Below are 13633 nucleotides of genomic sequence, written 5' to 3'. Positions count from 1 at the left end.
AAGGGAATGATGGTGGCAAGGCTACAAAATGAAATAATGAGAAAGGAGGTTTTTAGGAAGAGGAGGGATTTAGGGAGAGGAGGAGAAAGAATAAAGGAGGACCTTACGCAGAAGGAGAGGAGAATGCAGTGGAAGTTGAGGGAGATTGCAGAGTAGGAACGAAGAGCGGGTGGAAGGACGATAGTAGGATATGGGAAAATATGTATAGGGAACACATGGTGGAGGTGGAGTGAGGAGAAGGAAAGGTTAAGGGAGTGGGGAGGGCATGGAAGAGAAGGCAGGGAGGTGGAAGGTGATAAGGGGGAGGGAAACGGTTAGGAGAGGGAGGAAGGAGGAGGGAGAGGGTAATGGGTAAGGCTAGGAGGGGACGAAAAAAAAGGGGCAGAGGAAGGAAGAGGGGGGAGAGGGTGTAAAATTGTATTCTGGAACGTGGCGGGACTCAGTAATAAGGACGAAGAATTTTGGGAGGGACTAGAAGAATGGGATATAATGGTGGGAATGGAAACTTGGACGGAGGAAAAAAGTTGGGGGAAGATAAGTAAGAGATTGCCGAGGGGTTGGTGGTGGAGCCACCAGCCAACGAGGAAGGTAAATAGGAAAGGGAGGGCGATTGGAGGGATGATGTTGGAGATAAGGAAGGAGTTTAGGGGGAAAAAGAGAGAGGAAAGAGAGTATTTGAGAGAAGAAGAAGGAATTATAACGAGCAGCTTTGAGGTAGAAGGTAAGAAATGGAGAGAGGTGGGAGTGTATGTAAATCAGGATATGAAGAAGAAGTTGGAAAGGATTAGAAAATGGATGAAGGAGAGCGGGGGGGAAGAAAGGATAATAATAGGAGGGGATATGAACGCGAAAGTAGGAGAGAGGGGAGGGGGAGCATGGGAGGATGGGGAGGAAAAGATAGGGGGAGGGAGAAGATCAGGGATAGGAATAGGAGGGATAAAAGGGAGGGATAAAAAGGTGAATGGGGTGGGTAGAAGATTGGTAGGGGTAGTTGAGGAATGTGGGTGGGAAATTTTAAACGGGGACATAGAGGGAGATGAAATAGGGGAGTATACATACTTGGGAGGGAGGGGAGAGTCGGTAATTGACCTGGTGATGGTGGATGAGGACACCAGGAGAAGGATATTTTTAGGGTAAGGAGCTAACAGTGAATGTGGGGAAGACAAAGATAATGAGGTTTAGAAAAGGAGGGGGGAGATTAAAGATATTTAAATGGAATTGGGGAGGAAGGAGGTGGAAGAAGTGAAGGAGTTTAAGTATTTAGGATATATATTTAAAAGGAATGGGGGGCAGGAGGAGTAAGTAAGGGAAAGGATTGCGAAGGCGGCGGGGGTGATGAAACAGGTGTGGGGGATAGGGCAGAGGGTGTTCAGAGGGAAGTGGGAAAGGAGGTTGTAGCTATTTGATAGGCTAGTATGGACAGTTGCGAGTTTTGGGGGTGGAAGGAGTGGAGGAAGTTGGAGGCGCTAGAGGAGAGGTATTTAAAGTAGATAATGGGGGTGGAATGGAGGACACCGGGATATATGATTAGAGAGGAGTTAAAGAGGGACAAGATGAGCGTGAGGGGGGCAAATAGGGGGTGGAATTATGAGGAGAGGGGGAAATAAGTGGGCAAGATTATGTTGGGAGGAGTTGAGGAAGAGGGAAGTGGGAAGAAGAGAGGTAGAGGTTCTTTGAGAACAGAGGATGGACAGGGGAAGAGATGGAAAAGGCGGGGGAATCGAGATATAACAGGTGGTATAGAGAGATCAGGGTGGAAGGGATCCCGGAGTATTTAAGGAAAGGGTGGGGAGAGGGGAGATGGAAAAGGATCATGAGGTGCAGGATGGGTGGGGGGGAAGATGAGAGAGGCGAGGTATTGGTTGGGGGAGGAGGAGAGGGTGTGTAGAGTGTGCAGGGGGGAGGAGGAGACGTGGGAGCATGTGTTGGAGCGGTGCGAAAGAACAGGGGAGAGGAAGAAGGGAGGGGGATAGGGGAAAGGATTAGGGAAATTTTGTGCGAGTCGGGGAGGGGAGAATGGTGGATAAGAGAGTTAGAGAAGATAAGAATGGATGTGGGGAGTGGATGAGGGAAGGAGGATCGGGGATAGTGAGGAATGCCCCGGAAGCGAGGGCGCAATGCGGCTCTCTCTCTTGCGTTGTCTTGTGTTTTTTGTTTTTTCTTTTTGTATATAGAGATTAAGTGTAGGATAAGGATAGGTTAAGGATAGAATAAGTTAGGATAAGGGTAATGTAAGGTTAAAGTAAGTTTAAGGAGTAAGGAAGTGTAAATGTAAGGGGGCCATGCAAACCCCTTGGGGATGCATCAAATAAATACATACATACATATAAAGTAGGAATAGGTCAGAGTCAAACGGACTAAAGAGATCAAATGATCACGCGACGAAGAGAAACTTGTTGTCTTGGGGCGATTTCTATGCCTGTAGTTCGAAGATACACGAGTTTGGTGCGCGTTTTTTCTGGGTCATATGGATGAGCTCGATCGCAACGATGTTAGCAATAACAAAATTGCTTGAAATGTTCTAATTTTAAAGAAATTTCATAGTTTGACAGGCAACTGAAAAATATATAGGGTTTTAAAAAATGAGCTTTAGAATTTTATGTTTTTAACTGACTTCCAAAAAGGAGAAGGTTACTCAATTTGACATGTATCCCTTTTTTTTCTAAATGTTTGTTCACCAATTACGCCGAGATTGCTTGACCAATGGGGATTAAACCTCTTTCGCGGTCAATATTGCACATTGAAGGAACACTTCAACCGGGAACTCAGGCTCAAAATTCTAGAGAAGATAGCTAAAGGTCGCTCGCGGGCTTCCATTACGCTTAACGCGACTTTACAACGAGAAGTGACTTCGACTTTGCTGCTTCGAGCACAGCTCGGCTCGAAGTTTATGAAAATGCTTGCGCTGCATTCTGCGCTGCTGCAAATCAGAGTGCAGTGCTAACGAAAATGAATTTTAATTGGCCAGGTTCCTCAGCTGATGAAAGTGTTCTTACGTTCCGCCCAAATCCTCAAATCCCTAACTTATAAGCTTTTCTGCGTGGATCATGGATGCTTCGGAGAGTACCTGCAGCGGATGGGGCGGGAGTCGACGGCGCAGTGTCACCACTGCGGCGAGGAGGTGGACACGGCGCGGCATACACTCGAGGAGTGTCCGGCTTGAACCACGCCTCACCGTGCCTTTAGAGCCGCAGCGGGTGGGTGGGACCTCTCGCTCGCGACCTTGGTCGACCACATGGTCTCGAGCGAGAAGTCATGGAAGGCGGCGGCCTCCTTCTGTGAGGAGGTTATCTCTGTAGGGAGCGTGACCCGGGCTTGAACAGGCGGGTCTGGTAGCGAGGACTTCCCTCGCGCTGGCGACCACGGGGTCCTTCTGGGGCGTGTGGGGGTTGGGGTGAGGAGATTTGGGGCGTGCCAGATCATGCCAGCAAAAAAAGAGCAAAAGTCTCAGACGAAGACATTCAACTACTTTTGGACTGAATCAAGGAAGCAGTTTTGGAGGAATTTATAATTAAGAAAATCAACAACGATCGAAGGATATACCACTCCGACAGAATAGACCAAATAGACGAAGCGTATAACAGGCAAAGGAAAGCACAATATGGAACAAGAGAACGAAAAGTCCAGGGGTCGAACGAAGACCTCCCCAAACAGGCACCGTCTCCAATATCGACAAGGGAGTATATGAGAAATGGATTCAATAAAATAAGCAAAGTAGAAAACAACTTGAAGTATGGAAGAACATACGGAAGACAGTACAGAAATGAACAGATAAATGGTTCTTCAATTCCAATGTCTTCGAAGGAAGCGGATGAGAGAGACAAAGAGTGGGATAAGGCGTCAAATATCCCAGGAGAAGTGAAGTTTCCCAATAGCACAAGTGTTATGAAAGTTGAAACTGATAACGTCATGTCATGTGAGGACTGAAAGGGTACAGCAGTTCAAGGAAAAAAGCAGGAGAAGAAGAAAGAAGAAATTGTGGAAAGAGAATCAAAAGAGGAGGATAAAGAAGTCATAGAGGTAGAAAAGTTGACCAACGAGGAATTAGCGATACAATTTTAAGACTCAAGTGAAATAATAGTGATTAAAACAGGAGAGGACCTGTCAATTCAGGCAGCCGAAAAATGGGTAAACATAATAAAAAGGTTTAAGGGAGGAAGAGATTACCCAGTCGGAGGTGAATCCTGGGCAGACGAACTGAACAGTCAAGGGTAAGTCGGAGCTGCAGTTTTTGTATTCTAGTCTAAAGGGAAAAGAAAAAGAAGGTTAATTTTTATGTTAAACCATAAATCCAGTAGAGTGTTGTGGCGATTCCCGGTAAGAGGGATCCCTAACGCACCGACATCCTCTTCCATACGTCGCTCGCACTCGATGGCTGCTTATTACGGGTACCGAGATCCCCTCAAATCAATTAGTGTTCAGCTAGCGATCATTGCGTGCGACCACTGACAAGTAATTAGAGCGAGTGCGAGGAGTGCAAAAAAGTATATAAAAACTTTAATTGCGTTTATTGACGTCATATTTTGGACATTTACAACAGAGTGTATTAACTATTGTACATTAAAGATGATTATCATACGATATCATACGATCATACGAAACTTGCTGTTACAAACCTCTTCTGTTTCTCTTACTTCTAAAACGACTTTCGGTACTTTTCCGCGTACCCCGACTCTTTACTGTCGCGTAAACATAGAGTTATGGTATAAACAAAATAGAAATCGATCTAGTAAGTTTAAAAAAAAAAAGGTGTAAGAGGAACAGAAAGTTGTAAGTTTCTAGAATAGCAAGTACAGTAAAAGTAGGAAGAAACAGAAGTTACAATAAAAGCCTTTGGTAATTTAAACACAAAAACATTGTTACGAGCCAGGGCGATAGCGACGCGCGTGTGATCCCAGCGAGTGGGATAGATTTGAGAATTGAACCAATACGATTATTTATTATGTATCAATGGTGCCGAAGATTTTAGGATAGATTAGATAATGCAGACGACTCTGACGCGAAGTCAGGTAGCTGCTGGGAATTGGTATCTCCCAGTAAAGGGTAACCGTAGGGTAAGGTTCGAACTGTGAGGTTGTTGGAAAAAATGCAGACGACTCTGACGCGAAGTCAGATAGCTGCAAGGAATCGGTATCTCCCAGTAAAGGGTAACCGTAGGATAGGTTAAGTTTAGGAGTTCGGTTTGAGTACACAAGGACTGAATCGTATGAATAATACGCGTCGTTAATAAAGCCTCGCAACTTGTTAATTTAATAGAATAATAACTTGAGCGGTAAAGTTATTATGTTGTGGAATCGTTACACTGGCTAGGATTGGTGATTCCAAAGTAAAGGTTTAATGATTGATTTTACAGACTTCTAAGGTTTACCAAAAAGTATATATTCAAAATAACTATACTAATTACAAATGTCTAGTGTCGTGTTGTCGCGGTTAGTGTATGAAGTTAAAATTACCTAAATGTTGCTCGGTGTTGACGCACTGGCGATGCGGGGGTCGAGAGTACTTTTAAATGCCGTAATAGATGAAACCCGTCTTCACGGATCTATAAGGTTAACTATGATCGAAAGGGAAACTGAAGCCCGATCTCACTAGAGTACTACTCTGCAGACGATCAACGTGTCTCTAACGAGTAACTCTTTCGTACTAGCCCCCGAGCAACGAAAATCATGGGTTTATATACCCCTAAATGTTGGTGGGGAACCGTCAGTGATTTCCATATTAGGAAATTTGACGGTTAGGATTTTCGTGGCTCTGAGGTGAGCAGCTGCGTTCCCTGGGAAAAGGGTAGATTAGAAACTATCCCACGCAACGCGAGTCAAAGATGATATTAAAAGGATGCAGCTGCAGGATGCACTCCCGTGAGACCAAGCTCCAAATTCCAGAAGGGTAGATAAAAAGATTAATGAACGCGAGCTTCTAAAAAACGGAGAGTTTCTGTATACGTAACAACATTAAAAAAATAAAAAGAAGGAGGAAAAAGAAGAGAAGAGAAAAGTGATATTTTTTATTAATTAATAATGTTACGTCCCAACTCGTTTGGGACTTTCTTTTATGGATTCTTATCTTCAGTTTAAGAGCTAAAGCTTACCTTATCTGTATTTACTAGGAAAAGAAGAAATTCTGGGATTCTATAATGATTGTTACTAAGTTTTAAACATTAACATATATAATTATCAAACAAAACTGAATTTGGATTTACATAGAAACAAGAATATAAATTATACAATTGAAAATGGTTTGAACAATACCAATCGTTGATCTTATGCTATCAGCGGCGTTGTCAGGCTTGTCCCGGGTTCGGCTGTGGCGAGGATCTGGTCTGGTTCTAACACTCGCGACACGGGATTCTAATAATTGGCGAATAATTAACGTCGGACTTTCGTAGATAACTTCAAAAGTCCGGTGACTCTATCTTTAGTACGTAAAGAGATGGAGATACGATACACGATACCTAAATGAATCTAACGCGATAAATTATCCCGTCCGCGACTACAAAATGATGACTGCCAAAATAATAATACACACTGAGCTCTGTGTGGTCGTGACCACGGGTTTATATAGCCCCAGATACTTGTCTGGCGCAATCCGTTATTTTGGAATCTTAATTGCCACATATCCAAATCTGGAGCAAGTCGCAAGTTCGATGGACGATTCGTACGCGAGAACATAGTATCGCTGACGCCCGTTTCCTGACTCGCGGTTCGTATTATTCCGTTCCCAAGAAACGCATCGTTTATCGAGCGCATTCTTAAGAGTTCATCGATCTCGCTATGTGCAATGCGGGGTCGATGAAAAGGGACACCATTCGGCAGGGCCGAATGTAACAATAACACAGATTACACTATAATCTCTTATATTTAACAGGTGGACATGTGCCATAATCTAAATATTGGTATATGGAATGCTCGTAGTTTATTAAAAAAGAGTAACGATTTATTAAATATAGTAGACGAGTTTGACATAATATGTGTAAGTGAGACATGGTTGGAAAAGTTTCCAATAAAAAAACTTAGAAGGTTTTGAAACAAGACATAACGTAATCCCAAAGTAACTACTGGACAAAATTAGCGGAACACTTTTTTAAGTGCTCATAATTATGAGAGTTTTCAACCGATTTTGGTGAAACTTCGTGAGGAGTAGTCTTCAAGTGTCTTCTGGGTGTGTGCAAAGTTGCATTGGCGAGGGTTGATGTAAAGGAGTTAATTCACCCCCTTAAAGAGGGGGACGTCGAAAAACGTCACTTCTAAAGGTGCCAGAGGTGACAGAACGGGTTGAAAAAATTAAAACAAATTTAGGACGACTCTCCTTGATGCCTCTACAAAATGCACCCCTTGAAATTCTTCTTAAACAAACACACCCCCCTTTTTTTTTTACGTGAGGAAATGCGTTTACGCACACCCTCTCAAATGGAGGGGGTAGTGTGAAACTCTCCCCTTAATTTGATATCAAGGGGAATACCCACTAAAACCTCACGGTGGCCGGGCACGGCGTTCTAGGGGGGGAGCACCGGGATCTCAAAAAAACACTACCGGTGCTTCCCAGCGCCACCTCCGCTATGTCATAGCGGAGCGCCCTCTCCGGTGGGGAGCGATTTACCTCCCCATCTGACCGCGGGCGTCGCAGCCCGCGATCTCGCCTTTCCCTTTTAGTCGCCTCTTACGACAAGCAGGGATTACTGTGGGCGTATTCTGTTCCCTGCCCCACAGGGAAGAAACAAACACACCCCTCACAACCCCCTAAACCCTCTAAAATCTACACTTTTTGGACGACGGTCTCGATTTTGGGCTCAATGCATTCTCTGGACTCCCCTGATCCAGAAAATGACATCACCTACACCGTGCACCTTATAGGTACCCTTTGGGGGGGGGGGGTGAAACTGCTCGCAAATTTTCAACCCCCTTCGTAAAGGAGCATCTCCACACATCGGAGGGCGATGAAATTCACCATGTTTATTCTCAATACGTTACGTCACCCATCTGCAGGGTGAACGAGTAACACCACGTCAACGCCGTTCGTAGATTCGGCTGCGCAAGTGCTTTATTAATAGGTCCCCAAAAAATCAGATTTTTTTATCACGCTTTCGTTGTCAAATCGGAGCAGATTTGAAAGAGTCGTAAGTGGGCTTGACAGAGCCGGTATGCAGAAGCGCCTGGCGGGTAGGCAATTTGCCGTTCTTTCGCTTTCCCTGTCTTAGGCGTTTCTCACATGGTCGTACCGCGCTCCTACTGCCCAAGCGGTAGATCGATTATCGAGCGCGTGATTATCCCGCCTCATGGCCAACATCGGGGGACTGAGGCCGGCGAAGCAGAGGCTGCTGCTCATGACCTCCGTAGAAGCCGTACTCTTGTACGGAGGGGAGGTCTGGGCGAAAGCACAAGCAAGTCTATGAGGCGATCAGGAGCGGCTATAGCAAGGCCGACGCGAGGAGGGTGGCCCGCGAGGACACCCTGCGTCGATGGCAGCAAAGATGGAATGACGAGACCCGTGGGCGTTGGACAGCCACCATCCTTCCATTGCCAGAGGAATTCCTCCGACTCCAGGCAGACGCTATTCGCGTCCTTTACTCGTCCGACCAGGACGCTAAGGGCAATTGCCCAGGCTCGGCCAGGTATTTCATCCGGACCCGGGCAGTATGTTTGCCCCGGAGCCGCCGGATAACCCCGGCCATCTCTTCATCCGTGATCCCCACATCGGACGGCCGATTTACGTCACGGCCATCCGTCTCGGGCATGGGTCGGGACGCCTTCCTACCTGGGGAAACAAGGTATCCAGGACCCGTTCAAGAAACTGGGGGTCCAGGATCTCCGTCTACGGGGGCGCCCAAAGACGAAGCTGTCCCATCACCATCCTATAAGAGCGCCCCCATGGATGTTCAGAGAGCCGAGGAGATTCGTCGACGCCTGAGCCTTTGCCTTTGCATCCTTGATGCAGGGCCACTATCTTTTCACGGTAGGCCCTGTACAGCTCGGCAGCCCGGACTACACCCACTTGTCGTCATCGACGGGCGCGGGTGTACTGGCGTCGTGTTGCTACGCATTCACTGCGCAGCTCGGCAATATCGCGCGATCACCAGTACACTGCCTTCCGCAGGTGTACCCTGGCCCGGGGCATAGCGGCGCCGCAAATCGTCGTCATAGCGCCCCGGAGCCATTGGGCTTCCCCCTGCCCATCGACAGGCTCGGCCCGATATTCGGGCCAGGCCACGACTTGGGCTGTCGCTATCAGCATGTACTAGTTGAGCTGTTTCAGGGATCAATACGGCGACGGTCTCATAATGTATCTGTAATGTATCTGTGGTCAGATAAAGATTCGGCCCCTATTACCACTCTCCACCCTGAGATACGGCGCGCGGCTGCAGGATTAGCCCACGAGAGGTCTACAATAGACTCTCCAGTATGCCGCACGCACGTATCCGCGGAGCCCGTATTCAGTAGACGGAGCTCCAGTCCGGCTGCCCAGTCGAACACCTCATAGCTCCTTCCATCAGTCCGGGGGACCCCCAGCCCTGAGCCTTGGGGTTGAATTCCCCAAGACGAGCAGCGGACGGGGAAGGCAGCGGGCGATACATCGCCCAACCCCGTCCAGATACTCTTCGAAAACCGCAAGGGGTCAGCTCGGCGGCGTGTAGACGGCCATCACCGCGATATTCCCCCAACTGACGGCCAGAAATCCCTGACCGCGCTCTAATAGTGATATTGGCGGGGAGCCTGTATCTCCCACCCAGTGAGAGTGGTTAAGGACCCTATACGGCTCCGCCATCACTGCCAGCCCTGCACCCCACTCGGCCAGCGACCTCATCTTGTGTCCTGGCCGAGTGGTTAAGGTTTATTTGAATTGGCAGTCCCGTAGGACCCATCATTCAGTAACCTGCGGTGCCGTCTCCATGGTTGCCTCTTCCACAAGCAACCTCAGAATCCACCCAGGGTCTCCTCGCCGCCATCGTCCTGGCCAGCGTCGTCCCTGCAGTAGCTGCGTCCGCTGCCAGTGGCCCAGCCTTCCCCTTTCCCTTGCTACCGCGCTTCTTACATTTATTGGTGGAGCACGCCTGGCTCCCCAATCGGTGCCCGACTGGTCTTCCATTGTCCGAGCAAACCGGACATTTGGGAGGATCGAGACACGCCGCACCTTTATGACACGAGTCGCCGCACACATAGCAGCGACCGGTACGATCGGTCGCGGCCGTACACCGCAGCCTCGTGTGACCCATCTCGAGGCAGCGGAAACACTGCAGGGGCCGGGATACTAGGGCCTCAACCGTTGACTGGGTCCAGTCTATTGTCACTCTTCCGGCCGTCACCAGTTTCCTGGCTGCGGCCGCAGGGGACCTGGGCCCAGATAGTACCTAATCGTCAGGGGCAGACCGGATAGTGCTGGTTTTCACTTCCCCCTCACCCACCAGCAGCGGCGACAGCATCAGTCACCTCTCGCGGGATGACGGAATCGATGAGGCCACGAATCCTGAGCTGTTTTCATAGGTCTCGCGACCAGTGCCCCCATTCCCTCCAGAGCCTCCGCCGTCTTCACGGCAAGCGTGTTGGCCTTTGCTGCCCCATCCGCCCCCGGTATCTCGAGCACCAGTGCCCCAGTGACGCCCCTCCTCGGCCGCAGTGAGGCGATGCCAATTTCAGCGAGGTTGATCTTAGACCTCACCGTGCTCAACGCCTCAGCATACGTTACTTTCCCCTGGTGGAACACCTACGGTAGCGTAGGTTGCGCGCTAGGCGGCTGCGGGGGCTCCAGCGGCATACTCGCGCTCTGATTGGTCGCGGTTTTTTGTTAATATTTCCTCAACGAAGCCTCAGACAACATTTTTGCTACGGAAAAAATCTTGTTCAAATCAAGGCCTTGACATAGGGAACACTTGTTTCAAATCACCCCTCAAATCACCCTTTTTAAGAACCTCCAACATACTTGGGACACCCTGTATAATTCCAAATAGGAATAAAATGAAATTAGCTGTTATTATATGTAGAAGCTACATCAAAAAATAGGAATTTTGCAATAACAATAGTTATAAACAATAAAAAAATGCATAAAAGTAGCATAGCTAGGCGGGTTCTAACTCAGGAGCTCCGAGGGCGGAGCGGGGGAGGGGGAAACCGACGGCACGGGGCACGAGTGGTGGGGGCGGGGGGTTGTAATGATTACCTACGGTCGGTAAGGTGGGATGCAATTATTACCTACGGTCGTTAAGGGAGTAGATACGGCACGTGACCTCTCCGATTCGGCAGGTCGGTATTACAATAGCTACTCTTTGCATAGAAATGGTATTACCATTAGATATGCGGCAGCGGAGGAAAACTAGATGGAGCTGCTCGTTATTGCCATACAGTATAGTTTCTTCTAAACAACATATACTGTATACTTCTTCCTTGAATGATTCCGAATGCTCAGCGTAGGAAGTAGTAGTATTCTGTTCCGCGCTGCGTATTACGTTTATGTAGTGCGGTCACACTTCACCATCGCGCGTGTATATACAAATAGAAGCTAGGTTGGGAGACCCTTGGTGCCGCTGCGGCGCCTCGTGAGTTGCTCTGCGCTATCGAGAATTTGGAAAACTTTAACAATTTTTTACGCGACAATGCTTCGTCTCCGGCATGTGACTCCTTTGTAGCTTTTTACCTACTCGTCGAGTAGAATTTTTTAAAATTAAAAAAAAATTTGGCCGTAAATTTCGAAGACATAATGGATTTTAAGGACGGTTTTTTTTTTGCAAATGTCCACCGATCCAGATGTGTACAATAACCCCTGAAAGTGGTGACCAATAATTTTTATAGACCCTGATTTCATTTATAAAAATAAAGAAGTTTAATACAAATTACTTTTTGAGTTGATACTAATTAAATATAAAACCTGATACCAACATATCCTGAAAAATCCATTATTAATGTTTCCTATTTCCCATAAATATTTTAAAAGAAACGTTTAAAAAATATTCGGATAATGTGAAATTTATGTTAAGAAGAAGATGCGTATTGAATATTCGGGCGATGTTGAATAAATCTTGAAAATTAAGAGATCCAAAAAAAAATTAAATCAAATTTTATATTGTGTTTCATTTATTCATAGATTTTACTTTCATTACTTTATTTCTTGTTATTGGATTCAATTAAAACAAGTTATTTTAATTTTTTTTACCTCGGTGGGAATTTGAATTACAGATGAATATATATTTTATATTCGGGAAAAAATATATTGTTGCGAATATTAAATAATATTAAATATGTATTTTATATTCGGGAAATAATATTTCATTCTAAATATTGAATAGATATTCATTTTATACTGAAAAAAAAAATATTTTTTTCTAAATCTAGAATAAACATCATATGTATATTTAAATATTAAAATGAGATTCAATCTCTTTTATTGGATGAATATGTATTCAATATTTTGTGCTACTAGGGTATGTGAATCTGACATCCAACTGCCAAAAAATTAACTCTTTTTTACGGAAAATGATAGTGTTTCGTTTCGATTTTAGCATTAGGTTGTTACAATTTTTTCTTCATTTGTCAATTGATGAAACTACAAACGAAATACTATACCTTTCCGTAAAAAAAGTTAATTTTTTTAATCAGGTCCCACGTTCACATAGCTTACAAGGAGACATCGCCTAGTGTCCCCGGAATTATTTAATCAAGTTTTGTTCATATGTAAAGAGGGGTATGTAGGACAATCTCTGCAAGTGAGAAGGCGCAACTCTCTTTCGTCTTCGAGTAATAAATTTTTAAAGATACCTAAATTTCGATTGACGAGTGTCAACCGTATAAGAGTCGGAGGTATTATAGAAGCAGCGGAGGACAGTCGATAGAATACCATTTGGCGAAGACGATCTTTTGCGGTAGAAGCGGTCCGATCCCGGTAGAAGACACTTATTTTTTTTTTTTTTACTTTTTCCTCCGTTTGTAGCATGTTTTTTTATGGAAACTACGTTTTTATATATTAAGATTATTTTTATACAATATTGTGCAATTTTTATAATTTTTATCGCATTGAAAAAGAAATCAGAAAAGAGAAGGAAGAAAAAAAAGAAAAGAAGAAAAAAAGAAAGAATGAAAAGGAAAAAAAAGAAAGAAGAAAGAAGTTGTGCAATGTTTGTTTAATATAATTAAGTTGTTATTTACAAATTATAATGACGTAAGTTTTTATAAAAGCTTGTAGAAACTCCTTTCACATCATGACTTCTTTTTCAAAGCGATAAAAAACATAAAGATTGCACAATATTGTATAAAAATAATATTAATATATAATAAGGTAGTTGTAAAAAAAAAACAAAAATAAGTGACTCCTACCGGGATCGAACCGCGTCCAGCGCAAAGCTAGAGTTTCGAAGCGACGACGAAAGTAGAAAAAAACAGTTCGATGAAGAAGGGAGAGAGACTGAAAGTCGACGTTGGCAAATGTGAGGATACGGGATCGGGATGCTAAGCGCGATTTCGACCTCAGTGAAGTGGCAACAGTGTAGAGAGACGCTGTTGTGAGAACGGCAACATCGCAATTGTATCGACATCACGTTAGCAGTCGTCCTCAGTAAGCGCCATCTCCTATCGATTGTCTGAACTAAATTTGTGACGTCACTTGCTCTGTATTATCGTCAAAATGGCGGAATCTCGTTTCTGGGAATGCAATG

General features: G+C 45.4%; 1 protein-coding gene across 2 annotated transcripts in view; it reads left to right on the top strand.

Moving 5' to 3' along the window:
* LOC128888008 (uncharacterized) overlaps window positions 1-13633 on the top strand; it is a 365762-nt gene that overhangs the window by 308120 nt on the left and 44009 nt on the right. Inside the window, exon 11 of one of the 2 annotated variants that reach the window (XM_054144588.1) lies at window positions 2969-4570. The exons of the other annotated variant lie outside the window; for it this stretch is intronic. Within the exon in view, the coding sequence (XP_054000563.1) occupies window positions 2969-3163 (195 nt within the window). The 3' untranslated portion in view covers window positions 3164-4570. Of the gene's footprint in view, window positions 1-2968; window positions 4571-13633 lie in introns of those variants that run through there. 2 annotated transcript variants of the gene reach the window in all.

This window comes from Hylaeus anthracinus, unplaced genomic scaffold (assembly GCF_026225885.1).
Source record: "Hylaeus anthracinus isolate JK02 unplaced genomic scaffold, UHH_iyHylAnth1.0_haploid 11989, whole genome shotgun sequence".
NCBI lineage: Eukaryota > Metazoa > Arthropoda > Insecta > Hymenoptera > Colletidae > Hylaeus > Hylaeus anthracinus.
This window is presented reverse-complemented; position numbering and strand designations above follow the sequence as displayed.